The sequence below is a fragment of the Heterodontus francisci genome, chromosome 4 (genome assembly GCF_036365525.1).
Source record: "Heterodontus francisci isolate sHetFra1 chromosome 4, sHetFra1.hap1, whole genome shotgun sequence".
Lineage (NCBI taxonomy): Eukaryota > Metazoa > Chordata > Chondrichthyes > Heterodontiformes > Heterodontidae > Heterodontus > Heterodontus francisci.
The window spans coordinates 120,011,134-120,025,215 of NC_090374.1; the positions used below are offsets into that span (position 1 = coordinate 120,011,134).

Consider the following 14,082-nt stretch of genomic DNA (forward strand, 5'->3'; position numbering starts at 1 on the left):
CCCTCTTAATTCCTCGTTTCAGATTGGTCCTACATTCCCGATATTCTTCCAAAGCTTCGTCTTTCTTCAGCCGCCTAGACCTTATGTATGCTTCCTTTTTCCTCTTAGCTAGTTTCACAATTTCACCTGTCATCCATGGTTCCCTAATCTTGCCATTTCTATCCCTCATTTTCACAGGAACATGTCTCTCCTGCACGCTAATCAACCTCTCTTTAAAAGACTCCCACATATCAAATGTGGATTTACCTTCAAACAGCTGCTCCCAATCTACATTCCCCAGCTCCTGCTGAATTTTGGTATAGTTGGCCTTCCCCAAATTTAGCACTCTTCCTTTAGGACCACTCTCGTCTTTGTCCATGAGTATTCTAAAACTTACGGAATTGTGATCACTATTCCCAAAGTAGTCCCCTACTGAAACTTCAACCACCTGGCCGGGCTCATTCCCCAACACCAGGTCCAGTATGGCCGCTTCCCGAGTTGGACTATTTACATACTGCTCTAGAAAACCCTCCTGGATGCTCCTTACAAATTCTGCTCCATCTGGACCTCTAACACTAAGTGAATCCCAGTCAATGTTGGGAAAATTAAAATCTCCTATCACCACCACCCTGTTGCTGCTACATCTTTCCATAATCTGTTTACATATTTGTACCTCTATCTCACGCTCGCTGTTGGGAGGCCTGTAGTACAGCCCCAACATTGTTACCGCACCCTTCCTGTTTGAGTTCTGCCCATATTGCCTCACTGCTCGAGTCCTCCATAGTGCCCTCCTTCAGCACAGCTGTGATATCCTCTTTGACCAGTAATGCAACTCCTCCACCCCTTTTACCTCCCTCTCTATCCCGCCTGAAGCATCGATATCCTGGGATATTTAATTGCCAATCATGCCCTTCCCTCAACCTAGTCTCAGTAATAGCAATAACATCATACTCCCAAGTACTTATCCAAGCCCTAAGTTCATCTGCCTTACCTACTACACTTCTTGCATTAAAACAAATGCACCTCAGACCACCAGTCCCTTTGCGTTCATCATCTGCTCCCTGTCTACTCTTTCCCTTAGTCACGCTGACTTCATTATCTAGTTCCTTACAGGCTTCAGTTACTACCTCCTTACTGTCCACTGACCTCCTCATTTGGTTCCCATCCCCCTGCCACATTAGTTTAAACCCTCCCCAACAGCGTTAGCAAAAGCACCCCCAAGGACATTGGTTCCAGTCCAGCCCAGGTGTAGACCGTCCAATTTGTAATAGTCCCACCTCCCCCAGAACCGGTCCCAATGTCCCAAAAATCTGAACCCCTCCCTCCTGCTCCATCTCTCAAGCCACGCATTCATCCTGACTATTCTTTCATTTCTACTCTGACTAGCACTTGGCACTGGTAGGAATCCTGAGATTACTACCTCTGAGGTCCTACTTTTTAACTTGGCTCCTAACTCCCTAAATTCTGCTTGTAGGACCTCATCCCGTTTTTTACCTATATCATTGGTGCCTATGTGCATAACGATAACTGGCTGTTCACCCTCCCCTTTCAGAATGTTCTGCAGCCGATCTGAGACATCCCTGACCCGTGCACCTGGGAGGCAACATACCATTCGGGAGTACTAAAAGCAAAATACTGCGGATGCTGGAAATCTGAAATCTGGAGTTCCAAAGAAGGGTCACTGATCCGAAATGTTAACTCTGCTTCTCTTTCCACAGATGCTGCCAGACCTGCTGAGTGATTCCAGCATTTCTTGTTTTTGATACCATTCGGGAGTCTCGTTTTCGACCACAGAACCGCCTATCTACTCCCCTTACAATCGAATCCCCTATGACTATAGCCCTTCCACTCTTTTTCCCGCCCTTCTGAACAGCAGAGCCAGCCACGGTGCCATGAACCTGGCTACTGCTGTCTTCCCCTGGTGAGCCATCTCCCTCAACAGTATCCAAAACGGTATCCCTGTTTTGGAGGGAGATGACCGCAGGGGACACCTGCGCTGCCTTCCTGCTTTCTCTGCCTTTTGGTCACCCATTTCCTTTCTCCCTCAGCAATCCTACTCTGCGGTGTGACCAATTCGCTAAACGTGCTATCCACGACCTCCTCAGCATCGCGGATGCTCCAAAGTGAGTCCATCCGCAGCTCCAGAGCCGTCATGCGGTCTAACAAGAGCTGCAGCTGGACACACTTCCAGCACGTGAAGGAGTCAGGGACAGCAGCCATGTCCCTGAGCTCCGACATTGAGCAAGAGGAGCATAACACGGGTCTGAGATCTCCTGCCATTTTTAATCTCAGTATTTGAATTCCATTTATTATGAACTTTACTTCAAGCTCCCAACTCTGTTTTCCCTCTGTAATCTATTTATATGTGTGCGTGTCTCTCGTGTGAATGTGAGCATGGATGCGTCATGTATTTTTGTAATTTTAACCGGTTTAGAGTGATCAAGTTAGTAAACTTACATTTCTTTTTTAAACTCAACAAAACCTGCCTGATTAATTTCAATTGCAAATGTACCAGAGGAACAGGAGCAAGTGCTCACTGAGGTGGTAAGCTAAATCATTGTGTTAAAAGAATAAACCTTGTTGCGGTCAAACCAGAGAAACAGCGAAAGGGGAGCCTGAGACCCCTTCCTCATCTGGTCGTAACAACAGACATACTGATACAAAAGTATGGTGTCATATGTCAGGCTTTTGCTTGACTAGTCTGTGGGACAGCTCTCCCAGTTTTGGCACAAGCCCCCAGGAGGACTTTGCAGGGTCAACAGGGCTGGGTGTGCCATTATCATTTCCGGTGCCTAGGTTGCTGCCGGATGGTCCGTCCAGCTTGATTCCTTTTACATTTTTCTCAAGTAGTTTTGGTAAAACTGAGTGGCCATTTTAGAGGGCATTGCTGTAGGTCTGGAGTCACATGTAGGCCAGATGAGGTAAGGATGTCCTGCCACATCCAGCCGTGAATGGTGATGGACAATAAACAACTAACTGGAGGAGGTGGCTCCACAAATATCCCCATCCTCAATGATGGGGAAGCCCAGCACATCAGTGCGAAAGATAAGGCTGAAGCATTTGCAACAATCTTCAGCCAGAAGTGCTGAGTTGATTATCCATCTCAGCCTCCACCTGAAGTCCCCAGCATCACAGATGCCAGACTTCAGCCAATTTGTTTCACTCCGCGTGATATCAAGAAACGACTGAAGGCACTGGATACTGCAAAAGCTATGGGCCCTGACAATATTCCGGCAATAGTACTGAAGACCTGTGCTCCAGAACTTGCTGCGCCCCTAGCCAAGCTGTTCCAGTACAGCTCCAACACTGGCATCTACCCTGCAATGTGGAAAATTGCCCAGGTATGTCCTGTACACAAAAAGCAGGACAAGTCCAACCCGGCCAATTACCGCCCCATCAGCCTACTCTCAATCATCAGTAAAGTGATGGAAGGTGTCATCAACAATGCCATCAAGCGGCACTTGCTTAGCAATAACCTGCTCAGTGACGCTCAGTTTGGGTTCCGCCAGGGCCACTCAGCTCCTGACCTCATTACAGCCTTGGTTCAAACATGGACAAAAGAGCTGAACTCAAGAGGTGAGGTGAGAGTGTGAGTGCCCTTGACATCAAGGCAACATTTGACCGAGTATGGCATCAAGGAGCCCGAGCAAAACGGAGGTCAATGGGAATCAGGGGGAAACCCTCCGCTGGCTGGAGTCATACCTAGCGCAAAGGAAGATGGTTGTGGTTGTTGGAGGTCAATCATCTGAGCTCCAGGACATCACTGCAGGAGTTCCTCAGGGTTGTGTCCAAGGCCCAACCATCTTCAGCTGCTTCATCAATGACCTTCCTTCAATCATAAGGTCAGAAGTGGGGATGTTCGCTGATGATTGCACAATGTTCCGCACCATTCGTGACTCCTCAGATACTGAAGCAGTCCATGTAGAAATGCAGCAAGACCTGGACAATATCCAGGCTTGGGCTGATAAGTGGCAAGTAACATTCGCGCCACACAAGTGCCAGGCAATGACCATCTCCAACAAGAGAGAATCTAACCATCTCCCCTTGACATTCAATGGCATTACCATCGCTGAATCCCCCATTATCAACATCTTAGGGACTACCATTGACCAGAAACTGAACTGGAGTAGCCATATAAATACCGTGGCTACAAGAGCAGGTCAGAGGCTAGGAATCCTGAGGCGAGTAACTCACCTCCTGACTCCCCAAAGCCTGTCCACCATTTACAAGGCACAAATCAGGAGTGTGATGGAATACTCTCCACTTGACTGGATGGGTTCAGCTCCAACAACACTCAAGAAGCTCGACACCATCCAGGACAAAGCAGCCCGCTTGATTGGCACCCCATCTACAAACATTCACTCCCTCCACCACTGAAGCACAGTGGCAGCAGTGTGTACCATCTACAAGATGCACTGCAGCAATGCACCAAGGCTCCCTCGACAGCACCTTCCAAACCCATGACCTCTACCAACTGGAAGGACAAGGGCAGCAAATACATGAAAACACCACCACCTGCAAGTTCCCCTCCAAGTCTCACACCATCCTGACTTGGAACTGTATCGCCGTTCCTTCACTGTCGCTGGGTGAAAATCCTGGAACTCCCTTCCTAACAGCACTGTGGGTATACCTACCCCAAATGGACTGCAGCGGTTCAAGAAGGCAGCTCACCACCACCTTCTCAAGGGCAATTAGGGATGGGCAATAAATGCTGGCCTGGCCAGTCACGCCCACATCCCATGAATGAATAATAAATTTTAAAAAATCCTACCCTAAAGGTCATTAGTGAACCAGATCGGTTTTTATGACAATCCACATTACTGAGACTAGCTTTTTAATTCCAGATTTAATAATTGAATTTAAATTCCACCAGCTGCCATGATTTGAACCTGTGACCCCAGAGCAGTAGTTTGGGCCTCTGGATTGCTAGTCCAGTAACATTGCCACTATGCCACCACCTGCCCTGAGGAGTGATGGAGAGGATAGTGCAATACAAGAGGTAATTTATAGGAATGGAATGGCTAATGAGAAGGAAGCAGTAAGGTGGTGAAGGGTAGTGGATCTAATAATAATACAGAAGCTGTGTTAAGTATTATTAGGGTTTATCATTATTCATAAGGTTTACTAATAGTCGTACGGTTTATTAGTATTGGCAAAGCTTTATTAGCATTGGTACGGTCTATTAAACTGACGGTGTGCGGATTGCAAACTGAGTGTGGAGATTCAAGTTCGGTGAAGGGAGAGGAGGTACTCCATTTTTCTACTTTTTTAACCCTCCAGTATTTGGTTCCTGCTTTGGTGCAATGGAAGCAGCTGTTTGGTGATTACCTGGTAAGCTATTCTACTGATAGTAAATAGTCTGTAAAGTTAAGGTATGGCAGGACAGCTCTGCCAAATGGAATGTACAGGCTGTGGCATGTGGAATGTCACAGAAGCACCACATATCTTAGACAAACACATCTGCAGGAAATGTCACCGGCGCAGACGCTTGAGCTCCTGATTTTGGAACTCGAGCGGCAGCTGTAGTTACTGTGTTGCGTCTGCAAGGTGGAGGACGATGTGGATAGCACGTTTAGGGAGATGGTCACACCACAGGTTAGGAGCATGCGGGCAGATAGGGAATAGGTGATCCCCAGGCAGTCTAAGGGAACCAGGCAGGTAGTGCAGGAATCCCTTCTGATCTCACTCGCTAATTGATTTTCCATTTTGGATACATGAGAGGGTGATGGCTCCTCAGAGGAGTGCTGTCAGAACCAAGTTTGTGACACCACATGTGGCTCAGCTGCACAGAAGAGGAGTGGAAGAGCAGTAGTGATAGGGGATTCATAGGCCATTTCAACACCCACTCCCTTTGCTGTCATGCCCACCTCTCTGTCCTGGGATTGCTGCAGTTTTCCAGTGAACCTCACGCAAGCTCGAGGAACAGCATCTCATTTACCAATTAGGCACGCTACAGCCTGCTGGACTGAACATTGAGTTCAATAATTTCAGAGCATGATGGGCCCCCCTTTTTATTTTTAGTTATTTTTTTCTTTTTCATTTGTTCTATTTTACTTTTTTAATTTGGAAAATGTAAAAATGTTAATGGCATGACAAATGAAATGGAAGGGTTGTGAGGCAACTCATGATTGTATAGAAGGAAACTGATCTCCCTTGCACTTTGTATTTTTTGGTGCTGTTTGAAACTGTTTGGCAATGTAATTTTTACAGATTTTTATGAATAAAGTATATTTTGGAAATAAAAAAAGTGAATCATGATCTTAACTGCCCTTATTGTATTTTTTTTTCAAGAAGAATTTAAAGCATTGAGAAAGCATCACCAGCAATAGTTCTCTCATCCTCTGCTGGCAACAATCCGATTTCGTTTACATTACAGTATTGATGCTGAAATCAAGCTGTAGTCAGCTGTATGCAAATGTTATGGAGACTTTCAACCAGTAAAAAAAAAGTATACTTTTCCTCAAAAAGTGGCATTCAGACTGAGACTTGCTATGTTTTCACCCCTATTCCCCACTTACTCATGCGAGTGTCCCATCATCAAAAGGTGGGACACTTCACTAATATATTTAAACCCGGCTTCCAAAGTACAATTAGGAGCCTGATTTAAATTTAACGGCTTCCAAGTGGGTTTCCCAGGACCCTCCTGAGGCTGGTTTCCTCACCGGGCAGCCAGTCGACCGGTCAATTTGGCTGGCTGCCAAGAGGAAAACAGGAAAAAAAAAGCCCTGGAGGTCTGCTGATAAATTCGGCAGGAGCTCAGCGTCACCAGCCACAACTTCCCTTCCATATTGGGACGAATGGTTATTGTACATTTAGGACGATTACAGAGCTACACTAATGCTATTTGTCAAGCGGATGAATACTGTAGCGGGGACAAATAACTTGTATTGAATGTAAATGCCACTTAGATAAGATTTTTAAAATTCCTTTTTGTGGGATGTAGGCGTCGCTGGCAAGGTCGGCATTTATTGCCCATCCCTAATTGCCCTTGAACTGAGTGGCTTGCAAGAGGGCAGAGGGCAGTTAACAGTCAACCACATTACTGTGGGTCTGCAGTCACATAGGCCAGACCAGGTAAGGACAGCAGATTTCTTTCCCTAAAGGACATTAGTGAACCAGATGGGTTTTAACAAATCAATGATAGTTTCATGACACTAGTACTGAGACCAGCTTTCAATTCCAGATTTTTATTAATTAGCCTGGGCCTCTTGATTATTAGTCCAATGATTATAATCACTACACCATCTCCCTGATTACAAGATTAACAGAAGAATGAAGTGGGAGGTTGAATACTTTACCGCCAATGGCTATTGAGTTACAGAGTACATCATTTAAACATATTTGGGTAAGTCTATAAAAGGGAAGCAAAGTAAATGCATGAGAATGGAATTTGAATAGATAGCTCTGGTTGAAGAGCTACTAGCACACGTATATTGGACTGAATGGTTTCCTGTGCTGTAATTTCTATGATTTTATGATGTTGGAGCTTTCGCTTAACCTACCCAGGTATTGATCACTTTATGTGAAGTACTACTTTCCTAATATTAGTCTCAAATTTGACTTTTACCAATTCATGCAGTTTTGAAATCCTTTTTAAGATCAATGTTTTCTATTAGTATCATACTCAAGGTAACAATATAAACGTGATTAATTTTTGCTTCGTCCCATATTTCTGGGCTAATCCATTATCTCACCGAAAATATAATAATCCACTGTAACAGCCATTTAATATGAAGTTTTTGTACAATTTAGCATTTTGTGTTTTTTTAAATACATTCACTACAGTCCTGGGGAGCATAACACTTTCACTTTCAATAAAAACAAGAAATGTTGGAAATACTCAGCAGGTCTGGCAGCATCTGTGCAGAGAGAAGCAGAGTTAACGTTTCAGGTCAGTACCCTTCTTCAGAACTGACCTAAAACGTTAACTCTGCTTCTCTCTGCACAGATGCTGCCACACCTGCTGAGTATTTCCAGCATTTCTTGTTTTTATTTCAGTTTCCAGCATCTGCAGTATTCTGCTTTTACTTTCACTTTCTATTTTGGACTCAATCTCAGCATCACTCTTAACTCTGGTATAAACAGCCAGACGCAATGTAATGTTTTCTAACCATCCTTCAGGGTTCGCCAATTCTGCATTTATATTACAGTGCCACCTTCTGCAGGTCAGGTGAATCAGGCAGCAGAGACACACCTGTTCATGTGCTGCTGCATGGCCACCAGCCATTGCAAAGGTCCAGGAGTCAGAAATGAAAATCATACGTGTGACTTTCAAGCAATGGCATGTGCAAAACCTGGTTTATATTTCTCCCAATGTTATAGAATTTGTCATGCAATGTAAATGGGGCAGACTGCACAGCACCAGCAATCAAGAGAAACTGTCAAATATGAGTTGGCCATGAGTTAGTATCGACTTAATGCCAAGTATTGAGTTCCATGTCGCAGGCTCACAACCATTAAGTTTGACCTAAATTACTGGCAGATTTGATTTAGTGTAGCAAGTCATAAATTTCTACTTGCTCTTAAGCCAGGCAGATCTTCAGTGAACTTCTGAGATTCTACATACACAGCACATCTACTATTAGACTTTAATTAAAAAATAAATAAATACAACTTTTGTTTTAAAAGGAACCTAAGAAACGGGGAACCTATGTGAGCACAAACAATAAATTACAGAAATTTTAGACTGAAAATCCTGAATTACAATGTGCGTATCAAGTTACAAAATGATTAAATATTTGACCATTTAAAATACACTTTATACATGTAATTTCTATTAAAACTTTTCATATTTCATGGAGATGAAAAGTCATGGATTACTGGAAATATCTCAATGTTCAAAGCATTATCTCACAATAGTTAATACTCACATCCAACAGCTGCACTGGAACCAAACAAATAAAAGCTGTGCACCATCAAGAATTTAATAACTTGATACTAATTCTGGATATATAGTAAACAGAATACATTTCAAAGCCCCAAGGATTTACATCCCTCTAATGGGGCACAGCATAATTTATGAACTTATTGCTCATGAAGTATCAGATCTGCCCAATCATGAGATATAAATCACCAAACAGCAATAATCATTCACATCTCTTAGGTGCATTTTTATCTGATGAAAAAACCTGAAAGGGGTCAGGCTCCAGACAACTCGTGGATATTTTAGAGTTTCATTAATCTGAAAGAAACAATCTTGTATCCAATTTTGATGGTGCCACAGCACATTGGACTGCATGTGTGGCATACAGTGTAGAATGTAGATACTTCAATTTATTAAGCTTCCAATATCAGCCTTACTTTCATTTTGCACCCTTAGTAGTTGGCAGTGGAAAAGAAGGATGCAGACAGCAAAAAGATGCTAATTACAGCCTGTTAATAGCTTTGTCTTTGACATAGAGTATAAAAATTGGCAAGTCATGCTGCAGCTGTACAGAACTTTAGTTAGGCCATACTTAGAATATTGCATGCAAGTCTGGTTGCCACACTACCAGAAGGACATGGAGGCTTTGGAGAGGGTACAGAAGAGGTTTACCAGGATGTTGCCTGGTCTGGAGGGCATTAGCTATGAGGAGCGGTTGGATAAACTCGGATTGTTTTCACTGGAACAACGGAGGTGGAGGGATGACATGATAGAGATTTACAAAGTTATGAGCGGCATGGACAGAGTGGATAGTCAGAAGGTTTTTCCCACGGTGGAAGAGTCAGTTACTAGGGGACATAGGTTTAAGGTGAGAGGGATAAAGTTTAGAGGGGATGTGCGAGGCAAGTTCTTTACACAGAGGGTGGTGAGTGCCTGGAACTTGCTGCCGGGGGAGGTGGTGGAAAGAGGTCCAATAGCGACGTTTAAGAGGCATCTTGACAAATACATGAACAGGATGGGAATAGAGGGATACGGTCCCCGGAAGTGCAGAAGGTTTTAGTTTAGGCAGGCATCAAGATCGGCGCAGGCTTGGAGGGCCGAATGGCCTGTTCCTGTGCTGTACTGTTCTTTAACATTAATGAAGCTGAAATAATAAAAAGGCCAAAACAAGCCTTTAATTCTATACATTTTCAAATTCTGTTTATGGCACAGTTTGTAGTGACTATAAATATATGAGCAGAAACAACAGTATAGAAGATTTGAAGATATCAAATGCAAGCATCTTTTTCCCCCAGAAGAGAATTGTATTTATCTGAATCAGGCACAAATTTATTAATCTCACCAGCTAACACTTCAGTTACACAAACTTATTATCCATTATATCATGATTGAACAGAAATGAAAGTATATTATTTTACACCATAACCTCTTGTGCAAAACTCCCCATCAGGAGAAAGATCCATTGCTAGTGCTAAAATACCAGAAATGCATTTTCAGTTTCTTCCCCCTTCAAAACTCATTAAAACAAAGATTCAGCTACACTCAATGGCCTAAATGTTGTGTCTCAACACAATAATGCTCTTATTAGTATTCACTTTTCATCGTTGGTTTCAGTTAAACATGAAAACTCTCTCCACAGCCACAGGTTCCTTTGATGTTAGGATTGTGGAATACAAATTCACTTGCGAGTTTATTTTCAGTATAGTCCATTTCTGTTCCTAAAAGTGTCAACTGTGCCTTCTTTTCAATGAATATTCGAACACCTGTAAGAGAAAATGAAAAGCAAATATATCCCCATGCCATGGGAAAACTAGAATATATGCCACCTTTTTATACATTGTACCACACTGTTACCTCTGGAGTCTGCAAGGATCTATCCTTAAGCCACCTCTTATTTCTCACCTGCATGATACCCCTTGAAGACATCCAAAAACCCAATGTCAAGTTGCACATGTAGCTCTACCTCACCATCACCCCTCTTGACCCATCCACTGCCTCTGATTTGTCATGCAGCTGAACCAAAATTAGTACTGGATGAGCAGAAATTTCATTCAATTACATATTCGGAAGACCGAAGCCACTGTATTCAGCTCCCACCGTCATGATCCTGTTGGTTTTTTTGGGGAAATATACGATGTGCCTTTAAGGCTATAAGAGATTAGTACTTCTTGAAGGCAGCAAGCTTCAGAAGTTACTGAGTGAAGGTGCATCTTGGTTGCCCTGGATACAAGCAGAGATAGAGAACAGGACATACAATGTTGCATTTCAATTTTTTGAACCTGATGTTGGAGACAGTTTGAGACACAGACTGCTCTGACAGACAGCTGCGTGCTAGCACCTAAAAAGAGATTTCTCAGTCAATTTAAATTGAAGGAAGTGAATTTAGAATATTTATTTTTACCTTTCAAAATTCTAAAAGTCAAGCCAGATTGATTCTTTTGAAAGTGATTGCGAATTGTTGATCTGCTGTGGTCATCGCTGGAAAGAAGAGTTTGATGCTTCAAATGTTGAACTGAATTACCGAATTCCTATCGTTGGATTCATTGGACTCTAGAAAATTGCGAATGGACTTTGATTCAGAGGACTGTTCGTGAGGAAGTGTAAATCTGCAAGGACTTTACTGTTATTTCTATTTTTAGATATCGGTTTATCTTAGCATTGTTAAAGATTTTTTAGTTTTTCTAATAAACAGTTAATTTGTTAATGTCTAAAGATATCTGGTTTGGTTCACCTCAATCGGGGGTTATTGGATTGTTCAATTTGGCTGCTGCTTTCTTTGATTTGGAAAGCTTAAAGATATATGTTATGTGATCTGTGGGGCGGCAGGACTGAATTGACAGTGCGTTGCTCCCACTGCAATCAGAATCATATATTTTGATTGGGGGCTTTGTCTTGAGCGGTCATGCCATAACACCACACAAACATCGCTCTCCCTGGCCACTGTCTGAGGTTGAACCATACCATTCGCAATACTGGCATCCTCTTTGACATGAGCTGAGCTACTGACCCCATTCCACTTTTTTTTTAATTATTTAGTTACAGTTACAGAGATCCAGCACTGAAACAGGCCCTTCGGCCCACCAAGTCTGTGCCGACCATCAACCGCCCATTGATACTAATCCTACACTAATTCCATATTCCTACCACATCCCCACCTGTCCCTATATTTCCCTACCTATACTAGGGGCAATTTATAATGGCCAATTAACCTATCAACCAGCAAGTCTTTGGCTTGTGGGAGGAAACCGGAGCACCCGGAGGAAACCCACGCAGACACAGGGAGAACTTGCAAACTCCACACAGGCAGTACCCAGAATTGAACCCGGGTCGCTGGAGCTGTGAGGCTGCAGTGCTAACCACTTTATTTGTTCATGGAATGTGGGCATTGCTGGCAACATCAGCATTTATTGCTCATCCCTAATGAGGAGGAGGTGGTGAGCCATCTTCTTTAACCGCTGCAGTCTATCTGGTGTCGACACACCCATGGTGCTATTAGAAAAGGAGTTTCAGGATTTGATTCCAGCGACAGTGAAGGAATGGCAATATATTTCCAAATAAAGATAGTGTGAGACTTGGCAGGAACTTGCAGGTCATGGTGATCCAATGTGCCTGCTGCCCTTGATCTTCTGATGGTAGAGGCTGTGGGTTTGGAATATGCTGCCAAAGGAGCCTTGGCGAGTTGATGCAGTGCATTTTGTAGATGGTACACACTGCTGCCATGATGCACCAGTGGCTGAGGGAGTGAATGTTTAAGGTGGTGAATGTGGTCCTGCTTTGTCCTACATTGAGTCACGCTCCATGAATGTTGTTGGAGCTGCACTCATCCAGGCTAATGCGGAGTACTCTATTACACTCCTGACTTGTGCCTTGCAGATGGTGGACAGGCGTTGGGGAGTCAGTAGATGAGTTACTCACCGTAGAATTCCCAGCCTCTGACCCGCTCTTATAGCCATAGTATTTATGCGGCTGGTCCAGTTAGGTTTCTGGTCAATGGTTACTCCCAGGATGTTGATGGTGGGGAATACAGTAATGGTAATGTCATTGAACATCAACGTGAGGTAGTTGATTGTCTCTTGTTGGAGATGGTCATTGTCAAGCACTTGTGTAACATGAATGTTACTTGCCACTTATCAGCTCAAGCCTGAATGTTGCCCAGGTCTTGCTGCATACTGGCACAGACATTATGAGGACTTGCGAATGGAACTGAACCCTGTGCAATCATCAGCGAACATCCTCACTTCTGACCTCATGATACAGGTAAGACAACTGATGAAGCAGCTGAAGATAGTTGGGCCTCAGACACTGCCCTGAGGAACTCCTGTGGCAATGTCCTGAGGCTGGGATGATTGACCAACAGCCACAACCATCTTCCTTTGTGTGAGGTATGACTCCAACCAGTGGAGAGATTTCCTGATTCCCACTGACTTTTGTTTTACTAGGGCTCTTTGATGCAACACTCTGCCAAATGCTGCCTTGATGTCAAGGGCAGTCACTCTCACCTCACCTCTGTAATTCAGGCTTCTGTCCATGTTTGAACCAAGGCTGTTGTCAGGAAAACACTATATGCCAAAAGGGACATATTAATTTCATTGGTTGGAAACTTACCTTAGACTTTTAATGGGAAAAATCCTACAAGTTAACCTTTAAAAAAAACTAGCAGCCAAGGTGGCCACTGCAAATTACATTTGAAACACCAGGAGATTAGACTGGAGACAAAGAGTCTAACAAGAAGCCCAGCCAGAACAATGCTTTGGCTAACCGAGTAGATTAGCCAGATGATCCTTGTTAGCGAGCCAAAGCCATCCTGAGGCATTCATAAGTGGAGACGTCCCTCCGGGGGATGCACACTAGCAACCCCACCTAAGAGGAGTTTTGGGTTTTAGACTTTGGACCTCATTAGAAACAAAGGGGATTGATAGAACCATGTGATTACTTGCTCATCTCTGAAGAAACTGGACGTTTTGTCACAGACAGCAGACAAGCAGTACCTGAGTATACAGCAACGAAGCCGGAGGTTGCTCTCTCCCCACAAAATATCAAAAGAACCAGCCGCGACTAGGGACCCTCCAAGCCTAAGACTGCTAAAGCCAGCAACCAGGGGAAGAGAATCAACTACCAATTCTGCCTTCAGGAAAACTATGACCAAAGCAAGCCAACCAAAGCACACTTTGACCAGCGAGGATTTCAAGATTACAGCTTCAACCGAGGACTACTGGATTTACAGACTGTATTTAAATTCT

At 43.7% G+C, this 14,082-nt stretch overlaps 1 protein-coding gene across 2 annotated transcripts in view; it reads right to left on the minus strand.

Moving 5' to 3' along the window:
* The window catches only part of isca1 (iron-sulfur cluster assembly 1), a 71,550-nt gene that overhangs the window by 42,216 nt on the left and 15,252 nt on the right, over positions 1 to 14,082 (minus strand). Inside the window, exon 4 of one of the 2 annotated variants that reach the window (XM_068030068.1) lies at positions 7,958 to 10,605. The exons of the other annotated variant lie outside the window; for it this stretch is intronic. Within the exon in view, the coding sequence (XP_067886169.1) occupies positions 10,457 to 10,605 (149 nt within the window). The 3' untranslated portion in view covers positions 7,958 to 10,456. Of the gene's footprint in view, positions 1 to 7,957; positions 10,606 to 14,082 lie in introns of those variants that run through there. 2 annotated transcript variants of the gene reach the window in all.